Here is a 27,991-nt window from a genome sequence, read left to right as displayed (position 1 = left end):
TAGCTGTATATTTTTTAGAATTTCTTTAAAATTAATATGATTTTTTCTTAATAAACGAATCTACTTCCGGTGTTCGTCAAATTAGTCAACAGAACGTCACGTCGCCTCAGTTCAGGCGGGCTGGTTGAAAGCGTAGCGAGTCCTTCAGGTGGCTGTTATGTAGTAAAAAGTAGCATTATTAACGTGTTACTCGGCTAAAGTTGACGCATTTCTCTCGGTAAATAATCGGATACGTGTTAGCAGGTGGAACTATCGACAGTCAGCGTTAGGTTTGCTTATCCAGCGTGCAAACGTTAGCATGCGTTTCTTTAGCTAACGTTATCAGTGTTGATGTAACGGCTAGCTAGCCAACTTAACATTGATGCTAGCTGAATAAAAAGCTTCATCTGTTTTTGAACTCACAAGCAATGGACCGAGCGCCAAGGTAAGTAGTTAAACCACCTTTAAAAACCCTGATTTGTAGTCCTATTTTGTCTGTAATTGTTAATGTCTGTTGAATGCTAACGTGTTGTTTTCTGTTGACACAGGAAGACAAAGGTTGTGAACTACTGCGAAGCCAAGGACTTTGATGATGACGGTGAGTATTTCTTAAAGCTATATATGTTCATTTAACTGTATTTCTGTACAAGTTGTAGATATTGATAGAGCTGTAAGGGAAACCTCCATACTATTGTTGACATATATATATGTTGGCATTGCACGTTAAAGCAAACTAATATCCAGCCGCCACTGATGTGGCTTTTTTCAGGGTCCATACCGATTATTAGAAATTCAAGGAGACTGAAAATCGATGTTTGGGACTCATATTCATATGCAGTGAAAATGAAATTTTTTTGCAGCAGACTTGAGATGGAAAGGAAGGGCTACACTTATGCATATGTTGGTCCAATGTTTGTTCATCATGTTGTGACAGATGAGGATTTTGCCAGTGCGAAGCCTCCACCCAGCAAAAAGCCCAGAGAGGATGTGAACCGGGAGCACAGGAAAACATCGAGCAAGTCCTCCAGTCAAGACTCCAACTCACAATCCACTGAGAAGAGCAGGTAGCATACACACTAAAATAACAATAAAATGAAAAGGCACCAACTCAGATCTCTTTTGTTCTTTTTCATGTATGATTTTTTTTTTTTTTTTACAAATCTCTTCATAAGAAAGATGCCAGCTGGAATGTTAGAATAACTCTCCACATAGGCACAGCTGCTGCCTTAAATTCACTGAATACACTGTATGTTGGGCCCTGAACAGGTTTGACATGGGCACTTCTTCATAGTAAATATCAGCATTGTTGTATTTTTCATTAACTATTGATGCAGAAAGAGACGTGCAGTCGCAGACTTGGCTGATTGTCAGCCAGTTGTAACAAAAAAACTTAAATAGATTTTTTATTATGACATTGTGCACACAACATGGCTTGAATCTTCTCTACTGATGCAGAAAGAGACGTGCAGTCACAGTAAGACTTGGCTGATTGTCAGCCGGTTGTAACACAATATTTGAATGTTTGTTTAATTATGACCTTATGCAAACAACACGGCTTCCACAGACGTCCACTGGATGAGAGGCTACATGAAAGAGATCTTGAAGCAGCAATTATACTATCCATGCTTGATAATACAGATCAGGACCAGTCTCCCACCAGTACAGGTAAAGGCTATGGCTTTGAAAATCTAAGACCAAAAAGTATAATTGTCTATTGTTAAAGAGTTGACTGATGGACCTGTTTAATATTTCCAGGAGAAGTGAATGTTCAAGTTCCTCTAGATGAAAACACGGATCCGACTTCTTTGCGCCGATCCAACTGCAGCGTGGATGGTGATATTTTGGGTAAATGTGCCTCTTTTTTTTTTTGTCCTTATTATTGTTTGATAGGGGTAGGAATGGTTAGAAAATGTTATCATGCTATACATTTCTTTGTTTTCTTTAGGCTTAGATGAAATCACATCAGAAAAAGAGTCACTTTCCAAACAGAGAAAGGCTGCCGCTAAAGCCACTGAGGAGCAGAAGAAACAGCTTACAGACGAAGATGAAGACTATGAGCCCAAACTGACCCCAGGTTGCCACCCTGTCCTCCTTCCCTACATATTTAGCTTCTGCTTAATCACTGATTTACTATGTTGTTGTTTGTGTGTTAGTAAAATAGCGATAATGCTTCTCCAGATTCAGGAAGCGATGAAGATTTCAGTGAACCAGCTGATAGCGAAGATGAGGAATTCACAGTTAAGAAAGTCAGCAAAACAAAGAAGAAGGAGAAAGTAACCAAGAAAGAGAAAACCAAACCGCCCCCTGCTTCAAAAAAAGAAAAAACGGCATCAAAACCTTCAAAGTCCAAAACGCAGACAACAGGTATGTTCTTGAAGTTCATCAGAGAGGATTCTATTTTGGATGTGATTGTAATTGCATTTCTTCATAGTTGATAAACAATTTTGTCTAATTGCAGCTTCCACACCAGTGAGAAGTCCTCCAACAGCTAAATTTGCCCCCAAGAAAACTTCGTCATCCTCCACAGTCTCCACATCGAAACCTGCATCCTCTCTGAGCCCAGCAGGTGGCAGGATACCCAAGTGGAACCCACCAGGTGCAGTATGAACCCCAGCAGTATAAAAGCGGGTGGATGGGAGTTTAGGAGCTGAACAGCCTCGGGAACAATGGTTTCTCTCCTTCTCTCTGGATATTTACATTACGGCGAACCACATGGAAATCAGACGGCGTGTAATCTATTCTGCCTGTTGTTGTGGCTTCTTCTACTTCTTGTTATAAGAGGTCTGAAATGGGCATTACAGAGAGTTTAAAGGCTAATGTAATACTTTTTTATATGCAGGTCAAGTTGGTAAGAGTCCCTCTTCAGCTGGTTCAGCAGTGAAGTCTCCAGGTCAGGGTCTGCGTCTGGGACTGTCCCGCAGAGTTCGAGTCAAACCTCTTCACCCCAGCGTCGCGACTCACTGACGAGTGATCACTGGTCTGTATATTTGTGTGAATGCGTCTGTTTGTGTTGTCATTTTAGCTTCATCACGTATTCTTTTAAAAAAAGATGCTTGTAAATCATTTCAATATTACTTGATGTGTGTTACTATACATATAAAATGATTTCCAGGATCTATTTTCATGGGATGCTTTGGGCATCTATACAACTTGCACCTTGAGCTATTGTTTCACCATCATAGATCAATGTTATTGTCAGATTGTTATCAATCCAGTTACTGTGTCAGATTCTTCTCAGATTTCTCTGATTGTTGGCATGTGGAGAAGTTTGAATTATCACTTTTTTTTTTTTAACTAGTCTTGTAATTTGTCTCCCGTTTGTTTTATTGTGTGAAAGACAGTGTATATTATGTACATATATAATAAAATCTAAAAGAAGTTTAATTTTGTGTAGTAGTACTTTATTTAGATCCAAATTTGAGGTACGTGAGACTTTTCATGCCACTTTCAACTTCTACTCCACTACATTACAACAGGAAATGTTGACCTTTTTACTTGCCGAAGTGTTCTCAGCTTAAAGGGGGCAGTAATTCGATTCTGAAAAGAAACTCAGAAAGGTCATATTCACATTATTAATGACGTAATAATACAAACCCGACAAGAAACAAACACATTCTATGTATTATTTCCATAACTGAATAAACAAGAGTATGAAATTGTGTTGTCAGTAAGTCAAAGGTCAGTTTGTTTAACCTCTGAACCTCTTTCAAAATTAAGAGCAGCTGGAGTGAGAGTGATTTGCACTACTCACCTTTCCGTTAGCGGTCTGATAACGACACACCCTGAGGACATTATTCTGTTTCACAGGAAAGAATCTGGGATCTCAGTTTACAGACATCAGCCCTGATCTCTGTCGTTAGTGTTTGATCAGGTCATGTCCGCGCACATCCGCTGACATGACCTGATTTGTTTTTTCACATACAGTAATATGTATACAAACTGGAGCATTGCAAACTGTATCTTCTGTCGGAAAACCACAAAAGAATAAACTCTACTCCTCCCTTCACCTTTTTAACCAAAGTGTTTATTAAATTGCAAACAAGTACAATAGTACCATAGAGGCGGGTCGATCAAATGGAAGGAAGAGTACGTCTAGACAGTAATCCTTCCTTTCACGGTTCTGTTTTTACCTTGTATTTACATGGCAAATTAAAGCATATTCTAAGAAGGTAACTTCAGAGAAGTAACAGCTGAAATACTAAGAAAACTTCCACTATTAACCATCAGTTCAGTTTAGTATTTCAGCTTTTATTTCTCTGATATTACTCCTTATTTACAGTTGTAAGAACCAGAATATACTATGAACTTACCGGGTAAATACTTAACAATTTTCTGCAGATGAAATACGGATGTTAAAATAAGATGTCAGTGAGTTTAAGTACATGTTGTAATGTACATATTTGTCGTAGTCAGTAACGTGCCAGTTGATACAAGGATACAGAATCCTGTTTATACTAGGCTCATTAAATCCACATTAAAAAACACTAAAGAAGAAGAACAGGAAAGACAAACGTTAGTATGTTTTAACCAACGTGGAACCAGGACACGCAAGCGCAAGAAAAATGAAAGAAAAAAAAAGAGATAAAGCAAATTTAAAAGCGTTCAAAAAGACATCTCCTCATTCTGTGTTTTGATTAGAAGTTCACGGGCTGTGTCGCTCAGTAACTCCCTTTGTTTGATCGTCACTTAGTGTGATGTTTGCTGGGAGATAGGTGAGTTATTTAAGATGAATAATGAGAATAAAAATGTAGATCAAATAATGGTGTGCAGTTTCTTTAGTCATTGTATGCGTGTTATCGCTCACTTCTTTCTTCAATTATTAAAAGATTAACATGTTTGCCGGCGCGTGAAAGAAGGACTTAACCAAACATTTGCTATCATAAAAAGTCTGGTTTGTTCAAGGCGGCAAAATCACTTTAGTTAAAGGAATAATACACACAAAAATGACAGTTCGGTCATTATCTACTCGGCGTCATGCCGATGGAGAGACAGGTGTTTTGCAGTCTGATTTTCCATAGTTAATTGGAACATTTGCATATGAATATGTCACTCGAAACAAAATGAATGTATTATTCTCTTTTCCCTTTTTGACTTACCGTCTAACTGAATATTCAGGCTTTTTTCTGTATTTGTTCTCATACACTTCCTGACATCTTGTTGTTGGCAGCCCAAAAATAAGTCAGGACACAAGGGGAGCATGATTTGGATCCAGTGAACGGTGAGAGATTTTTCTTTATCAAGCTAAAAACAAGATCTCAGCATGACTAGACCCTTAAAAACACCAGACTTTTCAGACATGCAGAGAAGCAGAACATTTAACAAAAGTTATGCTGCGCCAGACTTTTCTGTCATGCCTGTTTCCTGCAGATTGCTGCTGTTTATACTCTCCTCCCGATGAAACGAAGAGGCAGCAGAGAGAAAACCAGGACTGAAAACTATCCAACTGCAGGATAGCTGATAACATGGTTACTTTGCATCAACCTGTGTGAGTGTACTATCTCTAAGCCTGTGTGTGTGAAGTGGGTGGAGATAAAGTGTTAGCCGGGAGAGCACCTGAAGCTACAGGTGGTTGATCACTACCCCACTACTCCTTTTGTCTTTCAATGCACGTGAAATTCACAGAAGGCCCACGATGAGATCTGGCTGGGTTAAAGGATCACTGCTGGTCTTTGCCGTGACCGCCGCTGTGTTTTACCTGAGCTCCATTAGAAGAGAAGTCAAAACCAACGTGGAGAAACTTCAGAGGGCCCACAGCAATGACTCCATCAGGAGTCAGGGAATACTGGAGAGGATGGACAAGATGGAGGCACACATCAGCAAGCTGGGTGAGTCTCAGGCCAACAGCTTTTTGTTTTCTGGTTTTCAATTACAGTGTAAAAGTTTCTACCAAATAGGCTTGATTTTTAAGATACTCACAACCACACAATCCAAAGATGAAGACGTCAAGTCTGTGTGGGCTGAATTTGGGGGAGAATTTTGAAGTTTTTACCAACTCTGACATTAAATGAATGAAAGCAATACGAGTTATAAACCAACGACATACGTGAAATTATTCTGAATTGATCATACTTTTATGCAGCAAATGAAAGTTGCTTGAGCAGATAATGACTGAAATTTCATTTTTGGGTGAATTTATCCATTAAGCTGAATGTTGAATGCAATACTTTCACCTGTAACCGGGTGTTTTTACACTGCAGTCTTGCCAAGCAAGTGATCTGAGTACCTCTCCCACTGATCCACCTGCTTACCGTTCAAATTCTTCAATAAAATCACTGTTCAAATACGTATATTTCTCATTTTTGTCTATAACATGTCGGTAGAAATGGGAGCTTGAGGTGACATCTTCAGATTTCTTGTTTTGTTTGAGTCCAAACCCAGTAATATTTTCAGTTTACTATAATGTTAGGAAGAGAAACCTGAGAATTGTTGGCACTTTTGCTCGGGTGTAACTGAAACGATTACTCGATTATCCAGATAGCCGCCAGTTGACTAGGACATCAGCTTTCACATCAAGTCACCAAAACAATTCTCGCAGTTATCAATGTTTGTTTTATACACAACATGAGATCACATCAGGTCATGGAGCCGCGTGATCACGCCAGCACAAACACCAACACTGACTTACAATGTTTGATTTTGAAATAAAGCATGTTAAAGTTATATTTCAGGGAGGTTCAGCCATCTGCCTTTTTATTTGCTCGGAGGATAAAACAAATACTCCGGTCTCCTCTTGTGTCCACAGTCAATGTGATGAATAAACTTGACAAGAGGGAGCCAACGGCGCCACAGGGGATGGCAGAGGTGAAGGAGGAGAAGAAGGTGGTGAGGAAGCTGTACCCGAACTCGGCTCTGTTCAGTAGGTGGGGAGACGAGCTGTCGGAGGAGGAGCAGAAGGAGGCCGAGAGGTTGTTTCAGCGATACGGCTACAACGCCTTCCTGAGTGACCGGCTGCCCCTCAACAGAGAGATCCCTGACACCAGGCCACGCAGGTGATCAAACATCCTGCTGATGTAGAAACTGATAAGGCTTTATGTCAGCAATAAATAAACGGTCTCGAGACCAAATTCTACATTACATTACATTATTTTGCTAAAATGGCCATGGTGACATCTTCAGATTTATGGTTTTATTTGACCACCTGTCCAAACCCCTAAAAGCATCAATCATTTTACTACAGTACTGTACAACATGTATTAATGTAAAGCGGATAATCCAGAGACTTGTGTCATTTTTCAGGGTGTTGTTTCATTCTTCAAGGCAACTTAAAAGTACAATCAATGCCGATCGCATTGAAAATCTTCCCGCAAAAGCATCAAAGAAGACGCAGAGGAAGCATCTGCAAAACCAAACCCAATTTTCTTCTAAGTTTATTAATCAGAAGCCTTTTCACACCACTCCTGTAGTTTATTCAGACCTTTTTTTCTCACAGGTGTGCTGAGAAAAAGTACCCCGAGGATCTTCCTACAGTCAGCGTTGTGTTGATCTACCTGGATGAAGCTCTTTCTGTCATCAAAAGGGCCGTCCACAGCATCATAGACAAGACGCCGGCTCGGCTCCTGAAGGAAATCATACTGGTGGACGATCACAGCACTAACGGTATCGGTTTTAGTAGTTAACTCTGAGTTTCTATTTGGACTTTTAAAGCTCAAAAAAGATACTTTCCCACCTCCAGTGAATAGCTTTTGATATTTCAGATATTTGCATCTGAGGTTTCTGCGTCACATCTTTGTTAATTGAATTAATTTAAGAAGAGATTAGCCTTTTGAGATACTTCCTCGTGAGGAGAGGCATAAAAAAAGAAGGTTTGATTTCACTCTACAGTTGGGGTATTTTTGCAAATCAGCAATGAGACACCGGTTGGTTGGTTGGTTGGTTGACTGTCGACTGAATCTACAGCTCGGATTACTAAAATGACTTAACATTTTGCAGAGGATTTGAAGGAGAACCTGGATGAATATATCAGCTACGTCCACGAGGAGCATCCAGGCCTGGTGAGGAAAGTCCGGCACTCGGAGCAGCTGGGCCTAACTCAGGCCAGACTGTCGGGATGGAAGGTCGCTAAAGGGGACGTGGTGGCCATCTTGGACGCCCACATAGAAGTCCATGTACAATGGTTGGTTTTTGTGCTGAGTGATGACCTTTCACATTTCAGTTAACCTGTCTCACCACACCTTTTTGTTTTTGTTCTGTTAAGTCATGCATCTTAAACTAAACTGTCGCTGTGTGTCAAGGGCTGAACCATTGCTAGCTCGCATTAAAGAGGACCGGACAGTGATTCTGACACCGGTGTTTGACAATGTCAGATATTATGACTTGACACTGATTCCTTACGTTGCTGCGGCGGACGCCTTTGACTGGGCTCTGTGGTGCATGTACGAGTCCTTCAGGCCCGAGTGGTACGAATTAAAGGACGACTCACGACCTGCCAAGTAAGTTAAAGCTTCATCATTCCCGCCAGTCCGTCCAGCTCATTTGCACGAATCAAAATCCAACAATGCAAATGTTCTTGTAGTCCCAAACATCTGCTAGATCGTGAATGCTTTTAGCTGCCCAAAAAACTCCTAATTGTACACCAAAATATCATTATTGTCAACACTGGAGATCCTGAGAAGGGCCATCTTTTGATTATTATCTCATTTAACCAGATGTAAGCTTCTATGCCCGCCCTGAAGCCTACAACAGCTAACGTTTGATTTTACTTAGGTAAAGTCGTTATTAACCACTCTAACTACTCTAACTTTAATTTAGTTTATGAATTGTATTTGTTTTTTTATTTATTCCAAATTCTTTATGTATTTTTCTCCGTCCTCAGGAGCCCCTCCATCATGGGGATTGTCGTAGCTGATCGCAAGTTCTTTGGAGAGATCGGAAGCCTTGATGGCGGAATGAAAATATACGGTGGTGAAAATGTGGAGCTCGGCATCCGGGTAAGGTTTCTTAGGATGTTTCAGAGTGACTGTAATTAAAGTCCAAAAAGTGTTGTAGCGAGTTTACTTTAGATGTGGAATGGTCTACCAGTGGTTATTAGCCGTGCTAGCTGCATAGCTCTATAGGACGAGTCATGACTACGGTAGCCTCTATGGGGGAGCGCTGTCCTCCAACTGGGACAAAAAAAACAAGTCTTAATTCTTGTTAGTCTACATTTTAAAGTATCTGAATGTTGTGTTTGGCAGGTGTGGCTGTGTGGAGGAAGCATAGAAGTCATACCTTGCTCTAAAATTGCCCACATTGAGCGCGCTCGAAAGCCTTATCTTCCAGACTTGAGCGTAACGATGAAACGTAATGCGCTGAGGGTGGCGGAGGTGTGGCTGGATGAATATAAATACAACGTCAACATTGCCTGGAACCTTCCCCTGGAGGTAAGACATGACCCCTCATTTCTCACATACATTGGAGGATATAACCAAGAATGCATACCTTCTACTTGTCGCAAACCTTTTGTGGCTTTTTAAAAAAATATCTACCACAGAATCATGGGATAGACATTGGCGATGTGTCTGAGAGGAAAAAGCTGAGAGAGAGGTTGAATTGCAAGCCTTTTAAGTGGTATCTGGATAACATTTACCCTCAGCTGGACCCTCTGCAAAACCTGCTAGGCTACGGAGCGGTGAGTAGGAACAATTTCTTCCGATATCACATCGCATAAACTTGTGGTTCCCAAACGTTTATGGCTTATAACCATAGAGCAATTTCTTCTCCTGTATCATTTAAAAGGGTTATTTTGTGTTTTCTTATTTCTGCTTCGGTTGGCAGCTGATTAACGACCTGAAGCCAGAACTCTGTATTGACCAAGGCCCAATTCCTGGAAACAGACCCATTGCATATATCTGCCATTACCAATCATCACAGGTATGTTCACAGAGTCACTGCATATACTGTCTGTGATATTTTGTCTGTGGATAATAACTGTTCTCTGGTGTAGCACTGTTATTATCGCACTGATGGACAACTGTACATTGGAGGGATAAAGTCTCATAAGTACAACAGCAACCGCTGTCTGGTGGACCCCGGCACTGGAGACGACCCGGGACTGTACAAGTGCAAAGCAGCCCAGCAGAAGAAGTTCCACACACTGTGGGACTTTACACAGGTAAATATAAGCATTTTTTTTTCTATTATACCTTCGCTTCAGTGTGTTATATATGTTCTGTTTTGTGCATGTAAAAATGTCTTGAAAGTTAAAAAGCTCCAAGTCAGCGGGAGGTCCTCTCTCCCACAGAAAACACTGCTCCTGGCGTAAAGATGGGAGCTAAAACACAGCGTCTCAGACGGAGAGGAAATACAAAAACTAATGTGTTTTTGGAGCATAAATGCATCTAAACCTATTCTAGTAGCAACTTAAAAAGACAATTTGAACCTGGAAATGAGCATGACGTTTCCTTGAAAAAATATAAATATACACCAAAGAGGTTGTTCTGTTTGGAGAAAAAAACAAACAAGTGCTTTATTGTGTGTGTTTGACTCCCAGAATGGACCCATCCAGAACAGAGAAACGAAGAGATGTCTGGAAATTGCAACGGGTCAAAGCGGCGAAGACATACTCGTCCTCCAGCAGTGCAGCGGTCAGAAATGGAAGATTCAAAATCTCATCAAAGGCAACTAAAGGACTGGTGGACTTGGCCAAGAGGACAAAATAACTTCAGGGTAACTTGACATTTTGCACTAGATCGCTGAGAGAAAGTGATCAGTTTTTATTCAACTTTTGTTTTTGTTCTTTAGTTTTTGTCACCTACCTTTGTGAGAAAAAACTTGAATTACCATTGAGTTGTCATTTTATTTTCTTGGTTTTGAAGACACAAATGTCCTCATGAATGTTTGCTGTAACAGTTTTATTGTGAAATTCCTTTTTATGATGACAAACTAGGTTACTGTTCCTTTTATTTTAAGGAAAAATTGTCCAGAAACTCCATCAAAGTCCCGATCAGAACACTCTCAGTCTATGTTAAACTCTTGACAGCCTATCCTTCATATAAAAACACAGTGGAGTGGTTCCAATGACACGTTGCATTGGAGTTAAACTGTTTAAATAAAAGGCTGCCAACTGTCTATACATGTTTACATTAGTTTAGTATAATTATGTACAAAGGTCATTCAAGTCAAACAGGATCGGTTGTGTTTTGGCTGTCATGAATGAGCAGAGATGAAGGCGTCCCATTTCCTCTTCCACATGGCGTACCCCGCCTCCTTCAGGTGAGCTGGCAGCGAGCTGTACCTGAGGGCAGAAAAACACCTTTAATGAAGATGAGCTCATTTTAAAAGCTTGGAATATTATTGGAAAGGTGAATTACATCCTCTATAAACTCAAATCATTTTTATTTTTACTACTATCAATGTCTACTGTAAGTTTTTCTAAGTAACTTGGCTGAAATCGTTGGTTCATTGCAAAAAAAACAAAATGTTTTGTTATTTTGTTTTCTGGTTGTTGTAACATTATTGTACAGTTTCAAGCAGGGATTCCTATTTAATATCTCTTCGGTGGTGCATTCTCCAAAAGACAGACGAGAAGCAAAAAGGTAATTGGATTTTCTTTATTTGTTTTCGTTAAAAGGGATTTCCAAGAACGGCTTTTACGCAGATCAAAGAAAGCAGTGTTCCAGAGGTGAAAATGTCTTTACAGCTGATCAAATTACTGTAATTTAGTAATTTTGGGGTTTCTTTTGAGTATTTTTTGAAATCACAACAGATTATAATATATAATTAACGTGGTTATTTTTCTCAGAAATGTCATGGATATATCTATGTTCATCTTTTGCAAGTACCGGATTCGGTTTTCTTTGATATTATTAATAAACCCGTCAAACGAAGCAAGCGGATGTTGTGGTTAATCTGCACGTCAGACACAGTGTTGATTCTCCCTGTCTCAGCCTCTCAGCAGCAATTAGCCGCTACAGATATCATGCCCCGAGTTTCTGGTATCAGTAAGTGGTTTGTCCTCATTGTGTTACAATTCAAAAAATTATGCAATATTGTAAATTACAGCGTGCATGATGCAAATTTGGTGAAACAGGCTTCAGAAGGGAGTCACTGAATCCCAGGAACATATTTAAACCAATTAGCAGACACATTTTCCAAAGCAACAACACACTCTGCTGCCCACAGGATGACAAAAACAGTAAAGGTGACATTGTTCACTGTGATTTTTATCTTTCAGGTATCAGCTGGAAGATTTTTATACCTAACTGAAATTAAAGGATAAGTCTAGTGATTTTCTGTATTTTAGTTAATGTCAACAAATCCAAAAGACCAAAAACTGAACATGCATCAGTTTGTCTCGTCACTTCATGACTTTTTCTGTGGCTCTCAGCCCCAAGCCCATTTGTTTCAACTGTCTTTCATTGTTTCATGTTATTTTGAGACAATAACAAAAATATAGATATTACTAAAATGATGCTATAAAACCTATGGCCGCCTGAGAAGACTATCAAACTTAAAACATGGGAGCTGAATACTGGCAGGCGAAAACAAACAGAAAAAAGTCAAATCAACTGCTTCTCACCTGATGGAGTTGACAGACAGCTCTTTCAGGGTGCCCAGGTTTGCTTTTAACCCTCCGATGCCGACAAAGGCTTCATAGAAGTCGTAGGAGAGGCCTGTGGTGCCGAACAGAGACGGGTCATCGGAGCTGATCACCATCGGGTGGCCCTCAGACATCAGCACAGCTGCAGGGTGGTTCCGAAGGTCCGATACCAGCTTCAGCACCTGGAGGTCAGATGGCAGAGAGTAATCATACGATACAGAATATAAGACAAAGGGATGCTGGCATATAGTCTTTTACATTGTGCCTCAACAATAGGTCATCTGACCTGGTTCGAGATGGGGCACAGCTCCACGGCCACGTTTCTTTTCCTCGACATCTCTTTGGCAAGTGGGTGGTGTGCCAGAGCGTAGCCGTGTCCGATGCGCGTGGTGTTGAACAGAAGGGCGTCCAGAATGTTCTGGTCTACATCGGTGCCTTCACTATCTACAAACAGACACATGCGGTGGATTTAAAGCGCTGTTTCGACATTTACGATCATGCATTTCCACTTTTTATCCACCCACCTGTCTCCCCTGCATGAAAGAAATACGGCAGTGTGACACCGAGGTCAGCTGGCAGAGACAGGGCCTCCCTGAAGTACCAAAGATTCCTGCCACTGTCCTCCCGGCCAACCTGCAAATCATAGTGACAGAGCTCGGTGAAAAACAGATAAAATAGTCAAAGCTAACAAGACAAAATAGAGAGATATGTCACATCTTACCAGGTCAAATCCCGCCACAACATCTGGGAATTCCTTCTGAAGCTGAATGGCTTCTTTCACAGCTGCTTTGACCGCAGGTACCTCCAGAGCCCTGAAGATGGCAGCAGTGAGAACACAGAAATGAGTTGACGAAGCAAAACTTACAAGATGCCGTACAATATGTGGAGGGTAAGCAGATTACTGAGTGCATAATGACTAACTTGGTGAACATTATTGTATTTAAAAGCTATAAAAAAAACTATGAATATGCATATATATAATATAATATAATATAATATAATATTAATGTCAAACAGCTCACGAGTAGACAGTAATGGAATGTACCCAAGTTTGTTTTTTGAAGTGCTTTTACTTTACTTGGGTATTTAAACTTTCTGCTAATAACACTTTAGCTGAAATTCATTTATTTTATCATAATTTTAATAAAATAAAAAAAAACACATAATCTGATAATCTGTTGATAGTAATTTAATAATAATTTACTTTTACTGGTATTTTACTTACGAACATTAATTGCCAGAAAATTACTTATTAAAACTTTTACTCAAATATTATTTGTATGGATGACTTTCACTTTTATCAAAGTAATACTTTAGCATGATGTCTTTAATTTGTAGTATAGTGTACACTAGTGTAGTGTAGTATGCCAACACCGACAAAAATATACCTCATGGGATATTTGTTTAACATATCGTCTTAGCTCCACACACTTATATTACTACATAATTGGTGAAAGGGACACACCGGCAATTTTGTGACACATTTCAATAAAATTGGAAACGATTAGCTGCTGTTTGAGGCCTCGAAGTGATGATGCTAACGCTATGGCAACAGCAGTGCATGAAGATGCAGCGGCAGGTAACTCCACCAAATTATGCTACTTTTTTTTGTTTGTTTTATAAAGTTTTGTATAACTTTTAGGGGGGGCTTTCATGGCTTTATTCATTAGACAGCTTGGAGAGTTGACATGCGGGATGGGGGATAGAGGGTGGATGACAGGCAGGTTGGACTCGGACCCTGGGCCTCTGCTGCAAGGACAAAGGCCTCTGAACATGTGATGTGCACTCCACCCACTGAGCTACCATGGCGCCCACAGTGTTGTTTTTTTAAATGGTATTTTCTCGACCTTACTGCTGAAACACGCATCACCAACAGCAGAAATACAGTCATCATCACTGGAGAAGAAAGCAGGTGTTTCGGATTAGGAGCAGCAGACGTGGAGACTTCGTGGATCCTGCGATTCACGTAATGCCAATCAGTCTCTTTAAGTTCCGTTTCCAAATGTTAAGTGGTCCACAATTGGTGGAGTGCCCCAATTCATAACTACCCGAACTAAAACTATTTCCAAAAGCAGTAAAAAATGAAGGGATAATATAATTAGTTATAATTACACAATTAACTAGAACGCTCTCAAAATAGGGACATTCAGTTAAAGCAGAGCTTTAATACGAAGGCACATCGTCCCCCATTAGGTTTGCTTGATTGGATTTTCTGTTCAAGTCATTTTAAGAGAAGTCTCCAAATCTGTTGCTCGATATGAAAAATCTGTGTGGTACATGTACAATTATGCATTCGTGGAAAGTAAATATGTACATTTACACTCCTACTGTGCTTAAGACAGCAGCACATTGTATGATTTTGAGGTAAATACTCATAATAATAAAAATATATGTTCACAGGGGCTATTTTCTGCATAATTAGTGCTTTTACTTTTATATACTTGAAGTACATTTTGCTAATAATACAAATAGGATTTCAAATGCAGGACTTTTATTTGTAAATAAGGATTGTTCGATTCTTTTATTGGTAGTTTCGCTCTCATAAATGGCTCGAATATTCCATCCACCACTGTTATTCTGCAACTTTTTTTTATGCCAGTCTTACAAAATAAAGTAAATAATGAGTAGTTGTGCATTAAAATCCAGAGGATATTCTGTCTTGTTGAAGGTCCCTGTAGAGATTCTTTGAACATCAGACTGAACCCAGCTCTGTTGCCGGGATAGGATGTCATGTCAATGTTTAACATTTCTGCAAACGACAGATATGTTGAACACCAACTGTGTCATGTCACCATCACATTAAATATTTATTGACTTTCACATCAGGAGGTGGCGTTATGACAGCCAACGAGGCCGTCAAACGACCGACCGCAGTTCGAGTCACTCTTGTGGATATTTTTTAATGACGCCTGAGGATACACCAACTGTTTTGGTGTTTAAAACAGGCTATTTTCCACAGGATGTCAGACGGTCTCCATCCGTGATAGTGGCGACCAAAACAGGTGATTAAAGTCAAACTATGCTGCTTTCCAAACCCTGACCAAGTGTTTCTTGTGCCAGAACCTAAGCAGAGGATAAGCACAGCCTTGTGATGAGAGAGAATTAGAACGTTCAACCTAAACATGCCTGAAGTTGCAACATAAAGATTATGAATTTTGAACGTATCGGTGGTTTTGGAGGAAGGTACTTTGCTTACATTTATCCTGGCGACTGGGTTGCTCACACCTCATGTAACATATCATTTCTGTGATCTTATTGGTGGGTACATACCTGTGTACGGAAATTATGATACGAGCCCCGAGAAAGTCCGGATGACCCGCTTTGAACTTCTTGGTGACTTCTTGAAACGTTTTCAGAATCCAGGCCTTATCGTGAACCGTTCCATCAAGCTCATACGTCTGAAACACATTAAAAAAAAAACATGGTATTTGTATTATATCTTTAAGAGAGGCTGGAGTTGAGGGTGTGAACGAACAAGCAAACACAAACCCTTGAGAGACCGCTCCTGAGCTCCAGATACATGACGTTGTCCAGGTGGAGCTCGGCGAGGCCCTTGTAGAGATACTCCCTCAGCACCGGAGCGTGTGTGATGAGCCCGGCAGTCGCGATGAAAACTTTCTCAAACTTCTCCCACACGACATCTTGGCTTGGGTACTCCCCATCTGGATCCACAGTGACCAGTGTGAGATGCTGTATCAGACTGAAAACACCCCAAAAAACAGACGATCCGGGTTAAAATCTCCCACTGGATCTGCGACTTGAAATCTATAAAAAAGGGAGGGTGATATCTTACTCAACCTGTTATCGAATCCTGCCGCGTCTCCGATTTTGGCCCTCAAGGTCTCGAGCAGCTGCCAGTAGAAGCAGTCCCACCGCGGGAAGGGCTGGCGGTCGGAGAACAGGAAGCGGACCGAGTTGTCCCACGTGAAGCAGATGTAGCAGTGCGGCCTGTAGGTGACGTTTTTCACCAGCCACTCGACGCTGACCAGAGAGGAGCTGTGGACGTGGAGGGCTCCGCCTGTCAGCAGAAACAGCAGGATACAACCTCAGACCGGTGGACTTAACGTAGACACAACATCAAATGACATATTAAAGACCCCCGGCCTCTCCTAAATAATTTCCCAGTCTGGGATCATTAAAGTAATTCTATCTATCTATCTATCTATCTATCTATCTATCTATCTCCTACACAGGACCAGGATGATGTGGCTGAGTCATTTTGCGCGTCTTTGTGATCAATTTATTCTTTTGTAGTAGATTTGCTGTCATTTACAGTTGTCTAGTGTTGTTTTGTGTCTTTTGTTGTCATTTTATATTATGGTTTGTATGCCTTAATAGTTGTATCATGTTGTTCTGTAGTTGTGTGTCTTTTTGTGCCTGGGTTGTTTTGTCTCTTTATAAGCATTTTGCACGACCTTGTAGTTATTTTGTGTCACTTTAGCGGCAAGAAGTTTGTGTCACTTTTCGAGTCATTTTGTACAACTTTAAAGTTGAAATACATGTTTGTCTCTTTGTGTCAGTATGGGTCTCTTTGTAGCTGTTGTGTAGTCTTTTTTAAGTTAAGTTAAATATTAATATATAATATATATAAGTATCAGGGTTTTTTTTGTGTCTGATTGCCAGTAAAATTTAAAAAATAAAAAAATGCAGTGCCTTGGTTCAGATGCAGCAGCATTTCTCTATTAGTGGCCACCACTCTGTTGTCTCAGTGTCCACAACACTATCTGACGCCACGAGTAATCAGCCGATCAGCAATGAATAATCTGAATTTGTTTGCTAAAGTTATAACAGAGAATGAGGAGTGAAAGTATTAAGAAACTAAGAAAAAATAAAGAAATCTACTCAAGAAACTAACTCGAGTACATTGTAGTTGGTTACATTCCATCACTGGATATTCTTGATTTTTATTTTTTCTGTAAATGTATAGTGGTTCCAGTTATTGATCTTACTTTATATATACAGAAAGATATGATCAGCATCCTGGATAACTAATAATCAGTATCAATAGACAAACATGTCAGCTGACCACTAATTTTGTATATCTTCTTTCTTTTCTCACTGTCTTTGTTGCCATCCCGAATATTTAAGACAACCTTTTGGCAATTTATAAAAATGTCATCAGTTCTCGTGCAAAGCTCATTTCATGGTCTTTGCAATAATTCACCAAAAAGTGGGACATTCTAGTCAACTGCACCCGATCACTTTACAAGAATTTTGCTGATAGCACAAGTAGGATCGCCTTAAATGTTTTATTTATTTCCACTCACATAACGGCTCTGATTTCTCCTGCCATCACTGCATTTATGCAATTTGTTTAGTCTCTCTCTAAAACGAAGAAAATAATAATCACATTAAAATCAGATCACAGAGTTGAACCAAAGAAAAACCCATCATGCAGGTTGTTTGTCCTTAAAACCATTCTGATGTCAATTTAATTCACTAATGTTTAACTTTATTTGAATTACATTACTTTAAAAGTAAGAAAAACCCTGTCAAATAAAGGTTGTGACTTCACCTTTCGGCATCTGCTGCAGCAGTTTGAAGATGGGACTCTTCTGGATGAGAGGCTTTGCTTTGAAGAAGTGCATGGCAGGTGGGAACTGAGCGGCGGCCATCTCCTTCTCCTTTAATCCACGGAGGTGAGCGTCGAGCTTCTGCTCGGCCGCTGTCAGCGCCACTCCGCCTCCCGTCTGTCTGAACGTCTCCTCGCGCATCAGCAGTTCCCTCTTCGCTGGGTCAGGCACCCCATCAGTCACACTCGCAAGCCACAGAAGGGGCAAACAAGTGACCACAGCCCGGCAGATTGAGATCAACATGTCCTTGTGTGCCGCAGGAGGGTGCTAGAACATGATCCCTTCCTCAAGAGCAGGAGTTTCTTCTGGAAGGGAAGAGACACTCTGTGTTAGATGTGAACTAATGACATCCAAGTCCTTTCTCCTCGGTCAGGGAGCTGGTATAGTTTTTGCGGCTTATTGGATAAATACAATTTGACAAACTTGTTTTAAGGTCATCAGCACGATAACATGGTTGTATTGCGCGGCTGAGAGAGCCCATTCAGCAGCCCAAACCACCAACGGGAGATGGAATTAGCCGAGAAAAGTGACAAACAACTCTCCCGTCATTCACAAAAAAAAAACAAACTCAAGAACAAAACTTTAAAATCAAATCTAGCCACTTTAGAACAGGAAATACTTACAAGTAAGACGGAGCTTCTGGTGTTGTGTGTCTCAGCTCAGCGGTCGCCCAAAGAATGAAAAATCTTGAGAAGCTTGAAAAGCCTGAAGAGCTTGTTTTTCCACAGGAAGCTCTGCTGTCAGGGTAGCATGTCAGCAAAATGCTCGCTGCAACTGGATAATTGGGGCATTTTTGTCTGACAAATACCATGTGATAAACTAATGAAGGAGGCATGAATGGCCACTGTTGCAAAAGAAATGTAAAAAAAAAAATAAAAATGCACATCTCTCAGCAGGGAGGACATTGTAAGAGGCAAAAAAAGAGCAGAGAGAGTGATACTAATGATTTATATTTTATTAGGTTTTACATTTCCACAATATAACATTTTCAGTTTGAGACACAATCAAAAAAGAAAAAGAAACAACGAAACAAAAACGACAACCACACATACGTATAATTTAATCTGGAAACCTCATATACATACAGTGCACCCTCCGGAATGATAACCCCCCCCACTCGTTCGACGGAGATGTAACATCAATAAATTAATTGTTTAAGGTCATGTCCGGTCATCAGTTTCTGTAGAGGATGTTTTTTTTTCTCTCTGTGATTGGTTGGAACAGACACGCAACACAATGCCCCACACAACTTACACTGTAGGGTGGTTGGTTAATGAAACTGGGACACGGAGGCAATGCTTGTCATGAAAAGTGATCCAATTTAGAGGAGAGCCTATTAAAACGTCCAGCAAATCACCCGACCTCATCTCCCTGACTAATCAGTGTAAACTGGGACCCTCGGAGGGGGAAGCAGCAGAGTAAACCGGTCGCTACAGCTGTGCAGTACCGAGGACGCACATCTGTAAACGTCGAGTTGCAGCGTCTACCATGTCCCTTAAATGCACAGAGAAATACAGCAATACATCACACAACAACAATGCGACTCTTTTGCATCATAAATTCCGTATCACAGACAAGAGGAATGACGTATTTTTTTTTTCATATGACAAAATAAAAAAAACACACAAAAAAAAAAAACAGGAGAGTTTGTCTCCAATACAAGCCGGAGAGATACTCAGTCCAAAAACTTGCGGTTTGGGTTGGCACCGAAGAGAGCCACTCGGATTTCAGGCATCATCTGCAAAACACAGAAACACGTGGCTTATAAGTTGATTATTTTTTAATGTAATATTTTACACTTAAAAATATAACCCAAGTTGACATTTTGAAATTCTTTTGAAAAAAAAAAAACCAACAACAACTCACATTTGAGAAGCTGAAACTATAAAAAGGTCGTCGTTTTTTTGAGACGCAAACTCTGATACGAGATAAGAGTTAAACTAAATGTGGTCGTAAGTTATTATGTGTTTATTTTAAGAGTAAATAAAGGTTATAAGTACATAAAACCGCATATAAATAACTAAACAACAAATAAATGAGGCGATGTCCCCGTTAAACTTCTGACATCTCGTGTCAAGTGAAGTATTTAAAGTTTAGGAGAACGTGTGAGCTGCACTAATCTCATTTTGCCAAATGCAAACTGTGTTAACAGCTCGCTCGCTTAACAAGGTGACTCCGTTTTAGACCAACAATAATTTGCTAAGCCAAAAGCAATAATTGATGTTGTTAAAACAGGAAAGCCTCACTGCGATTAGAATGACTGGCCTAAAAAAATAAAATAAAAATGAATGACTTGAATAAAGAGTGAAAGATTATGAAAAACATTCTTGACTCAAAATATCCTTTAATTACTACAGATGTACATCATATTTACAAGAATGTGATAATTGTGGTTCTTATTTCACACTGTGTCCACTAGTATATCATAGAAAGTCACGATCTTTGACATTTTGTTTGAAAATGTTCAGGTGTGGTATTTTTTTCCTGCGCTTGTCACATGGTCCTAACTATCTGTCACAACAGTGTCACCTGGTACTGTTGTCACCTTGTAATGCTATGAGTGTGTCATCATGGTAAAATGTGGTACGTCATGTAGGTGTGGGTGTGTGTGTTATTATCTCTTGGCATTCTGTTCAGCTCAGTAACCTCACACGACACTTCACAGGTGTGTAGATAAGAACAAAAGAACACTGACTTCCGACCTGACAACTGCACACTTAGGCAACGACGGAGAAGTCACTGCTTCAGTTAATTCTCTGACTTTTGTTTACTCGTGTTTTGTTTGTTCAGTCGTTCCTTATGAGTTACGTCTGCATTTTACTGTTAATAAAAAGAGGGAACCGCCAATAAGATGTTTCAATTTGCACGGTTCTATTTGTAAAACAATAAAGTTGTCAATGCAACGCCATCTTGTAAGAAAATTTTAAAAAACTTAATTCATGATGTATTTTATGGGACATTTCTCGATGAGACATCACAAAGTGCTTCTTAAAGAAAGAAAGATGAAATGAAGAGGTAACAAAGGAACAGAGAAGTAAATAAAGTAGGATTCTAAGACTGGTAAGACCTCGAGTTTTAAACTTTACTTTTTTATGATCATATCCAAATCTTTCACCTACCAGTGCATTGATACAACTGGACACCTATTAAGTTATAACATTTAGTCAGAAAAGAACAGCAAAAAGCACCAAACCCCTGAAGTCATGGTTGGTGATTAATTGTTTCACATTCTTTAGATGTTCCATTAGATTTTTTTGGTTCCATGTGTTGGATTTATTGTAATTTGTTGTTTGAAATGTGAGCAAATACTTTTTTTTTAACCAAATATGTGATCCGGATGGTAAAAGGGAACCAGAATACAGGAAATGACATCAAACATTCTCTCCCAAGAACCTCATTAGATTGTCCCACACACATTCTAAATGCTTCTGACGGCCAGAAGTTCAGGCAACATAAAAATTAGATTTCTGTGAGATATTACAGATGAATAATTTCCTCTTTATCTTGATTTCGTACCAGAAATACTGTTTATTTTACTTTAATTTTTATGTTAGAGAAAAAAATAAACGTTAGATAAATAAAGGGTGTTTATGATCAATATCTGATAATATGACCCGTCTCTTCTTCCTACCTGCTGAGCCATGAGGTCCAGTCTGCTCTCCAGGGTGTTGGACACCTTGATCTTCCCGTCTCCGTTATAGAGCTCAATTCCTCCGGAACTGAAACAGAAAAAAAAGAAATCAAATTGAGAAAAAACTCAAGAAAGTCTTCAAGAGTAAAGTATTTTTATCTGGGGGATTTATGTTTCTCATGTGGGGCTGCCTACATGTCTGGGGAGATGAAGTTGTCCTGGTCGATGCGGACCTCCAGGTTGGTCTTCACAGCTGCTTTATATATGGGAATATTCCTCTGGATGGAAGCCTGGAGGAGTCGCATGACAATTTAAACTTGGATTTTAACGGGTTACCTTGTCTTAGATCACTTAAATGAAATAACTTTCCACTTATCGATAGCATCAGCAGAACAGACAAATGTGATTTTAACTTGTTGATTTACTGACCTGCACCATCTGCAAGTCCTGTTTACGGCAGCGAACAGTCACTTTGGGCTCCAGGAGCTGATAGAATCCCTGGCAGAAAAAGAAAATGTTAACATACCTCATTTTTTTTTACAACATCTTCGTAATTATAAACATTTAAGGCGCAGTTCATGAGGAACACCTACAGAAGCTAAAATGTATAGATATAGATATATAAATAAAAATAGATCCGTGACAATCAAGTTATTTCTTTTATTCATTTGAAAATTACGTATCATTTTAACAGTTGATTTCCTTGAACTTCAAGTATAATTCCACTGAAAAACAAATTAACAATAATAATATAATAAACATAATAGATAGAAAGACGTATTTTCTATATGATTTGTATTATTCAGTTTTTATGTTGTTTATAACAAAGAAAAATAATTGCAGTAATCTGACTCTTGTCTTTCGGTTGCCAACATTTTTTGATAACCTATTATTTCTTTCAGTCATTTTTCAGGCAACGACGTCGAACACTTGCTGTTTCCAACTCCTTAAATGTGAGAATTTGCTTCTTTTTCTTTGGCGCATCTGAGTAAATGAAGAGTCTTTGAGTTGTGGACGGTTGGTTGAACAAAAAAAAGCAATATGAAAATGTCCCTTTGGGCTCCAAGACACTGCGATGAACCCTTTTCACAGTTTGACATTTTACAGGCGTAAAGAACAAAGATTAATTGTGAAAATAATATTCCGATTATTCAATAATGGGGCGCCCATTAGCACAATTGTTAGAGCCGCCGTCCCATGTACAGAGGCTTTGTCCTCGCTGCAGCGGCCCCGGGTTCCTGTACCGGTCTTGGGCCCTTTGCAGCTTCTTGTGATTTGGATATTGCAATTTTAACTGTGCAGTCCAAATGACAACAAATCGATTAATTATTGCAGCAATAATTGAAAATATAATATGATTAATCACGGTTCAACAGCACCACAAAGTGAAGCTTCCAAAATGATCACGCTGTTGAATAAACATCTAACAGTTCAAACAAGGACTGATCATTACAACCTTGATGAAGTTTGGATTAATTGCAGGACGTTTCGTATTAGACTACCCAGGTGTACATAATAAACTGGCACCTGAGTGTGCAGCGGCTGATATAAACGTACCTGTAAGAGCAAACCGTCCATCAGAGCAGGATACCTGGCTGGGTCTTTTGCGACGTTAGTGAGCCGCTGGCGGGCCTCATTCAGCATTTCCTGAGGGCACATAAAAAAAACACACAGTTAGTGTTTTTGACAAAGAGGGAGACAGTAAAACATGTGAGGTGACCGACTGCTTACCGAGATCATATCATCGCGGGCCTTCAGCACCTTCAGTCGAGCCTGGTTCATGAGGTTAGACATCTGACTGTTTAACAGACAAATTACACACACATTGGGCCCGTTTAGATACTGTTTTCGTCCGTGTAGAAACATCGGAGACCGTTTGAGGCCGGCGGTCACAAAAGAGTCATTGTGGGCCTAAACAGCTAAATAAAATTAAGGGAAACTCTGTCTGAATATCTGTCACACATACAAATAATTCTTTGTTCTTAGGAAGGGAGCACTTGATGTGTCCTGTGATTTCTGGCCATGACTCACATTTTCTTCTGCTGCTCGATCTGCTTCTCTTTCTTCTCGTAGTACTCCATTATCTTCAGCCTCTGAGTCTGGACCAGACGGCCCTTCTCGATGTTGAACTCTTCTTCCGCCTGCAGGAGGAGACAGAGTTCACTCAGCAAGAAATCCTCAAGCAAGATGTGGTCATTTATCAGTTGGTCCTTACATTACAGGTTCAATTTGGCTTTATTTTCACAAGGTTTCTTTTACAATATTTGAAGTGAGAATGGAACTGAACTGAAATTGTATGTACTTTTAATGTTTAATACGTTTACTATTAAAGCTTTTTGCATTGCATTTGCATTCATTTTCTGTCAGTCTTCTAATCCATTCATCAACCAATCATTTCAGCACCACAAGTGTCACTGACCGATGGGACCGCGGGAATTGCATTTTGAGTTGATGCTAAATTTTAAAACATTGTAACAAAAACAAGAATAGATTCCGTTACTGTGTTTGAACACAACATGTTTATAATGAGAATTATAATCATCATTCATAGAGCAGTCTCCTAAATTCAATTTACAACATGCGTCACATGAGGTTAAAAATCTGAATCAACAACTAATAAAGTTAAATTGGAAATCTAATTTAACAGATTAGATTTTTAATACACTAAACAAATCACATTCAGCTTCATTGACATAGAAAACTAAAATAATTCTGTGCCTCACAGAGAAAATGAATGTACTGTAACCAAAGGTCAGTGCCGATGAAGCTAAAGACAATCCCATCCTCCCAACTACACTCCATTTCTGGTGTTTCCTTGATTACAAATCCTTGTTGCTACTAGTAACCTTAAACATGGCTGTGATTCATTCTCAATCCGCCAGGAAGGCCTTGTATGAATATTCTTAAAACACAGCTTCCATAGAGATTTGTGTCATTAAGGAGTAGCTGTAATGTTTGAAGCACCAGATGTTCGCAGGTCTGCAAACTGATTATTTTATAGGCCGAGGAAAATGTTCTACAACATATAAGTACTTTGTCCGTTGTAACAGACAGACTTCCTTAAACATCAAGTTTAGATCTGGGGAAATCTGCCAGATGAAAAGTCTCTTTTTAACGTCTGAATCAATGTCTCTGTATGTAAATTGTCTGCTATGGTACATTTTTGTGTGTTTGTCGATGATTATAATGTTTTGACTTGTTTCGATATCAATAGCACATCAATAACTGACACTCAATTCCCCGCCTGGTCTGATGGGGGCACTACAATAAACTTAAAACTACAAAAGGTCAGAAATTGCAACATCACTGAGTTTTGATCAAATCTGGCCTGAAGAGTTTGAGTCTCTGACCATGAACTACAACATCCTTGGACTTTTGTTGCACTTGTTTCCACATTACCTTGTCCTATAATTTCCTGTCTAAAGCTGCAACACTTAAGTCATTTTTTAATGAAAAATTTTTAAATGTATCCATTTTTTTTATTTCTTTATTCCTCTGTGACATGAAACTAATGATACTTGTGTTGTGGACAAAACGAGCCATTCTTTAGGAAGCAAGTGATTCACATTTTAGATAGCTGCAGTCCTATTCCAGTCATCTCTCTCCTGTTGACTCACTCATAAAAGATATAAAATGCTCAAAAACAACAGAAAAAGGAAGGATTAACCATCCATTCTTGCCACTGTGTGATTTTACCTTTGCATCAATTTCCTCTGCCTTCTCATTGGCCTCCTGTTCAATGAAGGCCATCATGTGCTTGATCTGCAGAAGGGAAGAAAGAAACATCCATGACGAAGAGGACCGGGCTCCCCCACATGCACTGGGGTTAAAAAATGTGTTTGACATAAACACAATGATTCCTCCTGCATGTATGAATTATCATCTCTGTCATAATGAAACCAAAGCTGATTCCTCACCTCGCTGTGAACCGACTGACACTACAGTGAGAAATGCTTTTGTTCATTTAGCCTATGAATGCTAAAACTAAGGCTGAGTGACATGGTCTTAAAATAATATTCTATTTCAAAAGCACTTCATAAATGCTGGGACTGGGTGACAAAATATGATATTTTTGACCAAATACCTCAAGATTTTTGATAAATAATCATCAGTAAAGTAAATATAATGACTAAGTGGGTAAAGGCAGGTTTTAGAACAAGTAGAACAGTTTAGTAGTGACGTTATTTTACTGAAACTAAGCCTTTTACGCAGGAAAAGTCATAAATCTAAGACGATATTTAGTCTCCTATCAAGATAACAATGTATTATAGATACATTGCCCAGCCCTAACTAAACACAAAGTTATTACATATGCACAGTTGACTTTTGCAGCTTGACATGAGCTGTTATTTGCAGGATATTCTCAGTGTTTGCTCATATTTCCCAGACAGTGTCTCACTCACTCCCAGTTCCTCCTCAGGCCCTGCTGGGCATGTGTTCATCATGTGACCATTTGGAAATATGACCCCCCTTTAACTTCCACACAGCGCCAGCTTCTGAAATGGCTGAATTTCTTTTGCTATATCTAGCATTTTTAAGCATTTACACACACAAATCACAAGCTAAAACCAGCCTGAATATTCAATTAAATCTGTGTTTGTGTTTATTTCGATGCTAACCCCCTGCAGCTCTCTCAATGTCACACACACACTTCCGTCACACATTTAAGCTAGCGGCTACATTAACACAGTCTGCTAACACGACAGTTAGCATCTTAAAACGTCGCTGAACAGCACAAGAGGAGAAAAACAGCTGAACGGCGCCATGTCTGAAGGTTAAAACGCTTCATTACCTGCTTCTGTACGTCGGCATCGCTGAGCGCCATGGTTGCAGCTGTCAAAGATCCGCGGGGGCCTGCGGGGATAAAATAACACGCAACACAAACATTTAAACCATCGAGTGAAAGAACAGGAAGTCAGTAACAACATGGAGGTCTTAATCCCGCAATGTCATCTTTAAATCGACGGTTATTTACCCAAGAATCGCAGAGGAGAAGGTATGAATTAATCGCCGCAGTCGTGACTCCGTAAAGATGTCTACGGCGGATCAGCTGACTTACCACGTCACATGATGTTTACTTCCGGTCGAGCAGCCAATCAGGTGCGAGAAAAATAGACGACTTTATGCTAATGTGAGAACGAGGAAGCGAGGAAAATAATGGAGATTTAGAGTCATATCTGTTATTTTCATGGCGTATTTACATGTACTATATATTAATATATGTCATTATAATACCATATATGTAATAATATTAATTTTGAATGTAAAAAAGATCATTTAAACATTAATTGTGTTTGATTAAATTATTTTCTAATGATAATAATGCGTATTTTGGTTTGATAAACTTGAAAAACTGCTTTACTAATCAAGTTTATCATTAATTCTATCATTCATAATCACTGTATGAATAGTGTCATAACACATTCTCTTAAATATTTTTGCTACATTACATTTGAATATTTATATCATTTTTATCAATGTGGTCCTCAAGAATGTGGATTTTATCCTAACTTCAATTTTTTACAGGAACTTAAAAAAAAGCTAAAGATGATTTTGAAAGTACAAACAAAAACTCCATATCACTTAACCTGGTCTAAGATGTTCCTATAGACAGTAGCGCCTATGATACTAAATTATTTTAGACTAACTTTATAGCTATCATATTGATTTTATATAGGAGGAGGATAAGACAGCAAGTCACAGTCCATATGTCTGACCCATTAAGCTCAGAATTTAAATGTGTTAAAACAATGCACTTTCAAATAAAAACGTTTTCAGAATTGAAAAAGAAGAAAATATGCACAAAAGCACAGGACAAAAAGCGCACCTTTTTAAACTTTGAAATAGTTGTCAGATAAATTCTTGTGAATCCCCACTGCTAAAACAGCCTGGGTTGAAACAATTAAATTGAGTATTAATATTTTGGTGCATGGCAACAAACATAACTAACAAATCGGCTTACTATCAAAATGATTGACGGGCCAGAACGAGGTTGTAAAAGGATACATGCCACCGGTTGAATAGGTCTGCTACACTAAAAAGGGCTAAGCGAGGGATTATATATACATGCATGCCATAAATACCATATCTTCATACCATACCTACTGTTTACTACCTCTTATATATAGCAAAGTATTAGAAAACTGAGATGAATATGTATGTAGATGAATTGACATTGCATTGAAATTACAAATGTTAGAGAAAGAAAGGATACAAACATCATATTTAATATAATATACATGTTGGTGCTGTGTTAGTGAACCATGTAAGAACTTGCTGGCTGAGTTTCCA

The 27,991-nt window shown here is 39.3% G+C and overlaps 4 protein-coding genes across 4 annotated transcripts; 2 read left to right on the top strand and 2 right to left on the bottom strand.

The window, feature by feature from the left end:
* The first annotated feature begins 81 nt into the window (after positions 1-81).
* rad51ap1 (RAD51 associated protein 1) lies at positions 82-3,363 on the top strand. The gene is made up of 9 exons (XM_030440086.1): positions 82-424; positions 528-577; positions 914-1,043; positions 1,544-1,644; positions 1,735-1,824; positions 1,925-2,053; positions 2,158-2,343; positions 2,438-2,575; positions 2,819-3,363. Exons 1-9 carry the CDS (start codon positions 408-410, stop codon positions 2,941-2,943), a joined length of 966 nt encoding a protein of 321 aa, XP_030295946.1. The 5' UTR covers positions 82-407; the 3' UTR covers positions 2,944-3,363.
* A 2,237-nt stretch (positions 3,364-5,600) lies between these two features.
* LOC115595501 (probable polypeptide N-acetylgalactosaminyltransferase 8) lies at positions 5,601-11,783 on the top strand. Its single transcript, XM_030440084.1, has 11 exons — positions 5,601-5,804; positions 6,722-6,968; positions 7,409-7,575; positions 7,909-8,092; positions 8,211-8,408; positions 8,792-8,906; positions 9,153-9,338; positions 9,449-9,586; positions 9,733-9,828; positions 9,902-10,069; positions 10,448-11,783. Exons 1-11 carry the CDS (start codon positions 5,612-5,614, stop codon positions 10,580-10,582), a joined length of 1,827 nt encoding a protein of 608 aa, XP_030295944.1. The 5' UTR covers positions 5,601-5,611; the 3' UTR covers positions 10,583-11,783.
* ada2b (adenosine deaminase 2b) lies at positions 10,647-18,761 on the bottom strand. Its single transcript, XM_030440085.1, has 10 exons — positions 18,693-18,761; positions 18,012-18,374; positions 16,295-16,514; positions 15,986-16,196; positions 15,767-15,894; positions 13,218-13,308; positions 13,021-13,129; positions 12,783-12,940; positions 12,476-12,678; positions 10,647-11,191 (listed from the first exon to the last, which is right to left on the bottom strand). The coding sequence occupies exons 2-10, from the start codon at positions 18,310-18,312 to the stop codon at positions 11,104-11,106; spliced, it is 1,509 nt and encodes a 502-aa protein (XP_030295945.1). The 5' UTR covers positions 18,313-18,374; positions 18,693-18,761; the 3' UTR covers positions 10,647-11,103.
* Positions 18,762-19,006: 245 nt separating this feature from the next.
* atp6v1e1b (ATPase H+ transporting V1 subunit E1b) lies at positions 19,007-26,789 on the bottom strand. The gene is made up of 10 exons (XM_030440723.1): positions 26,676-26,789; positions 26,493-26,554; positions 25,397-25,462; positions 23,732-23,841; positions 23,432-23,498; positions 23,258-23,347; positions 22,130-22,198; positions 21,896-21,990; positions 21,701-21,788; positions 19,007-19,807 (listed from the first exon to the last, which is right to left on the bottom strand). Exons 2-10 carry the CDS (start codon positions 26,523-26,525, stop codon positions 19,745-19,747), a joined length of 681 nt encoding a protein of 226 aa, XP_030296583.1. The 5' UTR covers positions 26,526-26,554; positions 26,676-26,789; the 3' UTR covers positions 19,007-19,744.
* Positions 26,790-27,991: the final 1,202 nt, after the last annotated feature.

Source organism: Sparus aurata, chromosome 14 (genome assembly GCF_900880675.1).
Source record: "Sparus aurata chromosome 14, fSpaAur1.1, whole genome shotgun sequence".
Taxonomy (NCBI): Eukaryota; Metazoa; Chordata; class Actinopteri; order Spariformes; family Sparidae; genus Sparus; species Sparus aurata.
This window is presented reverse-complemented; position numbering and strand designations above follow the sequence as displayed.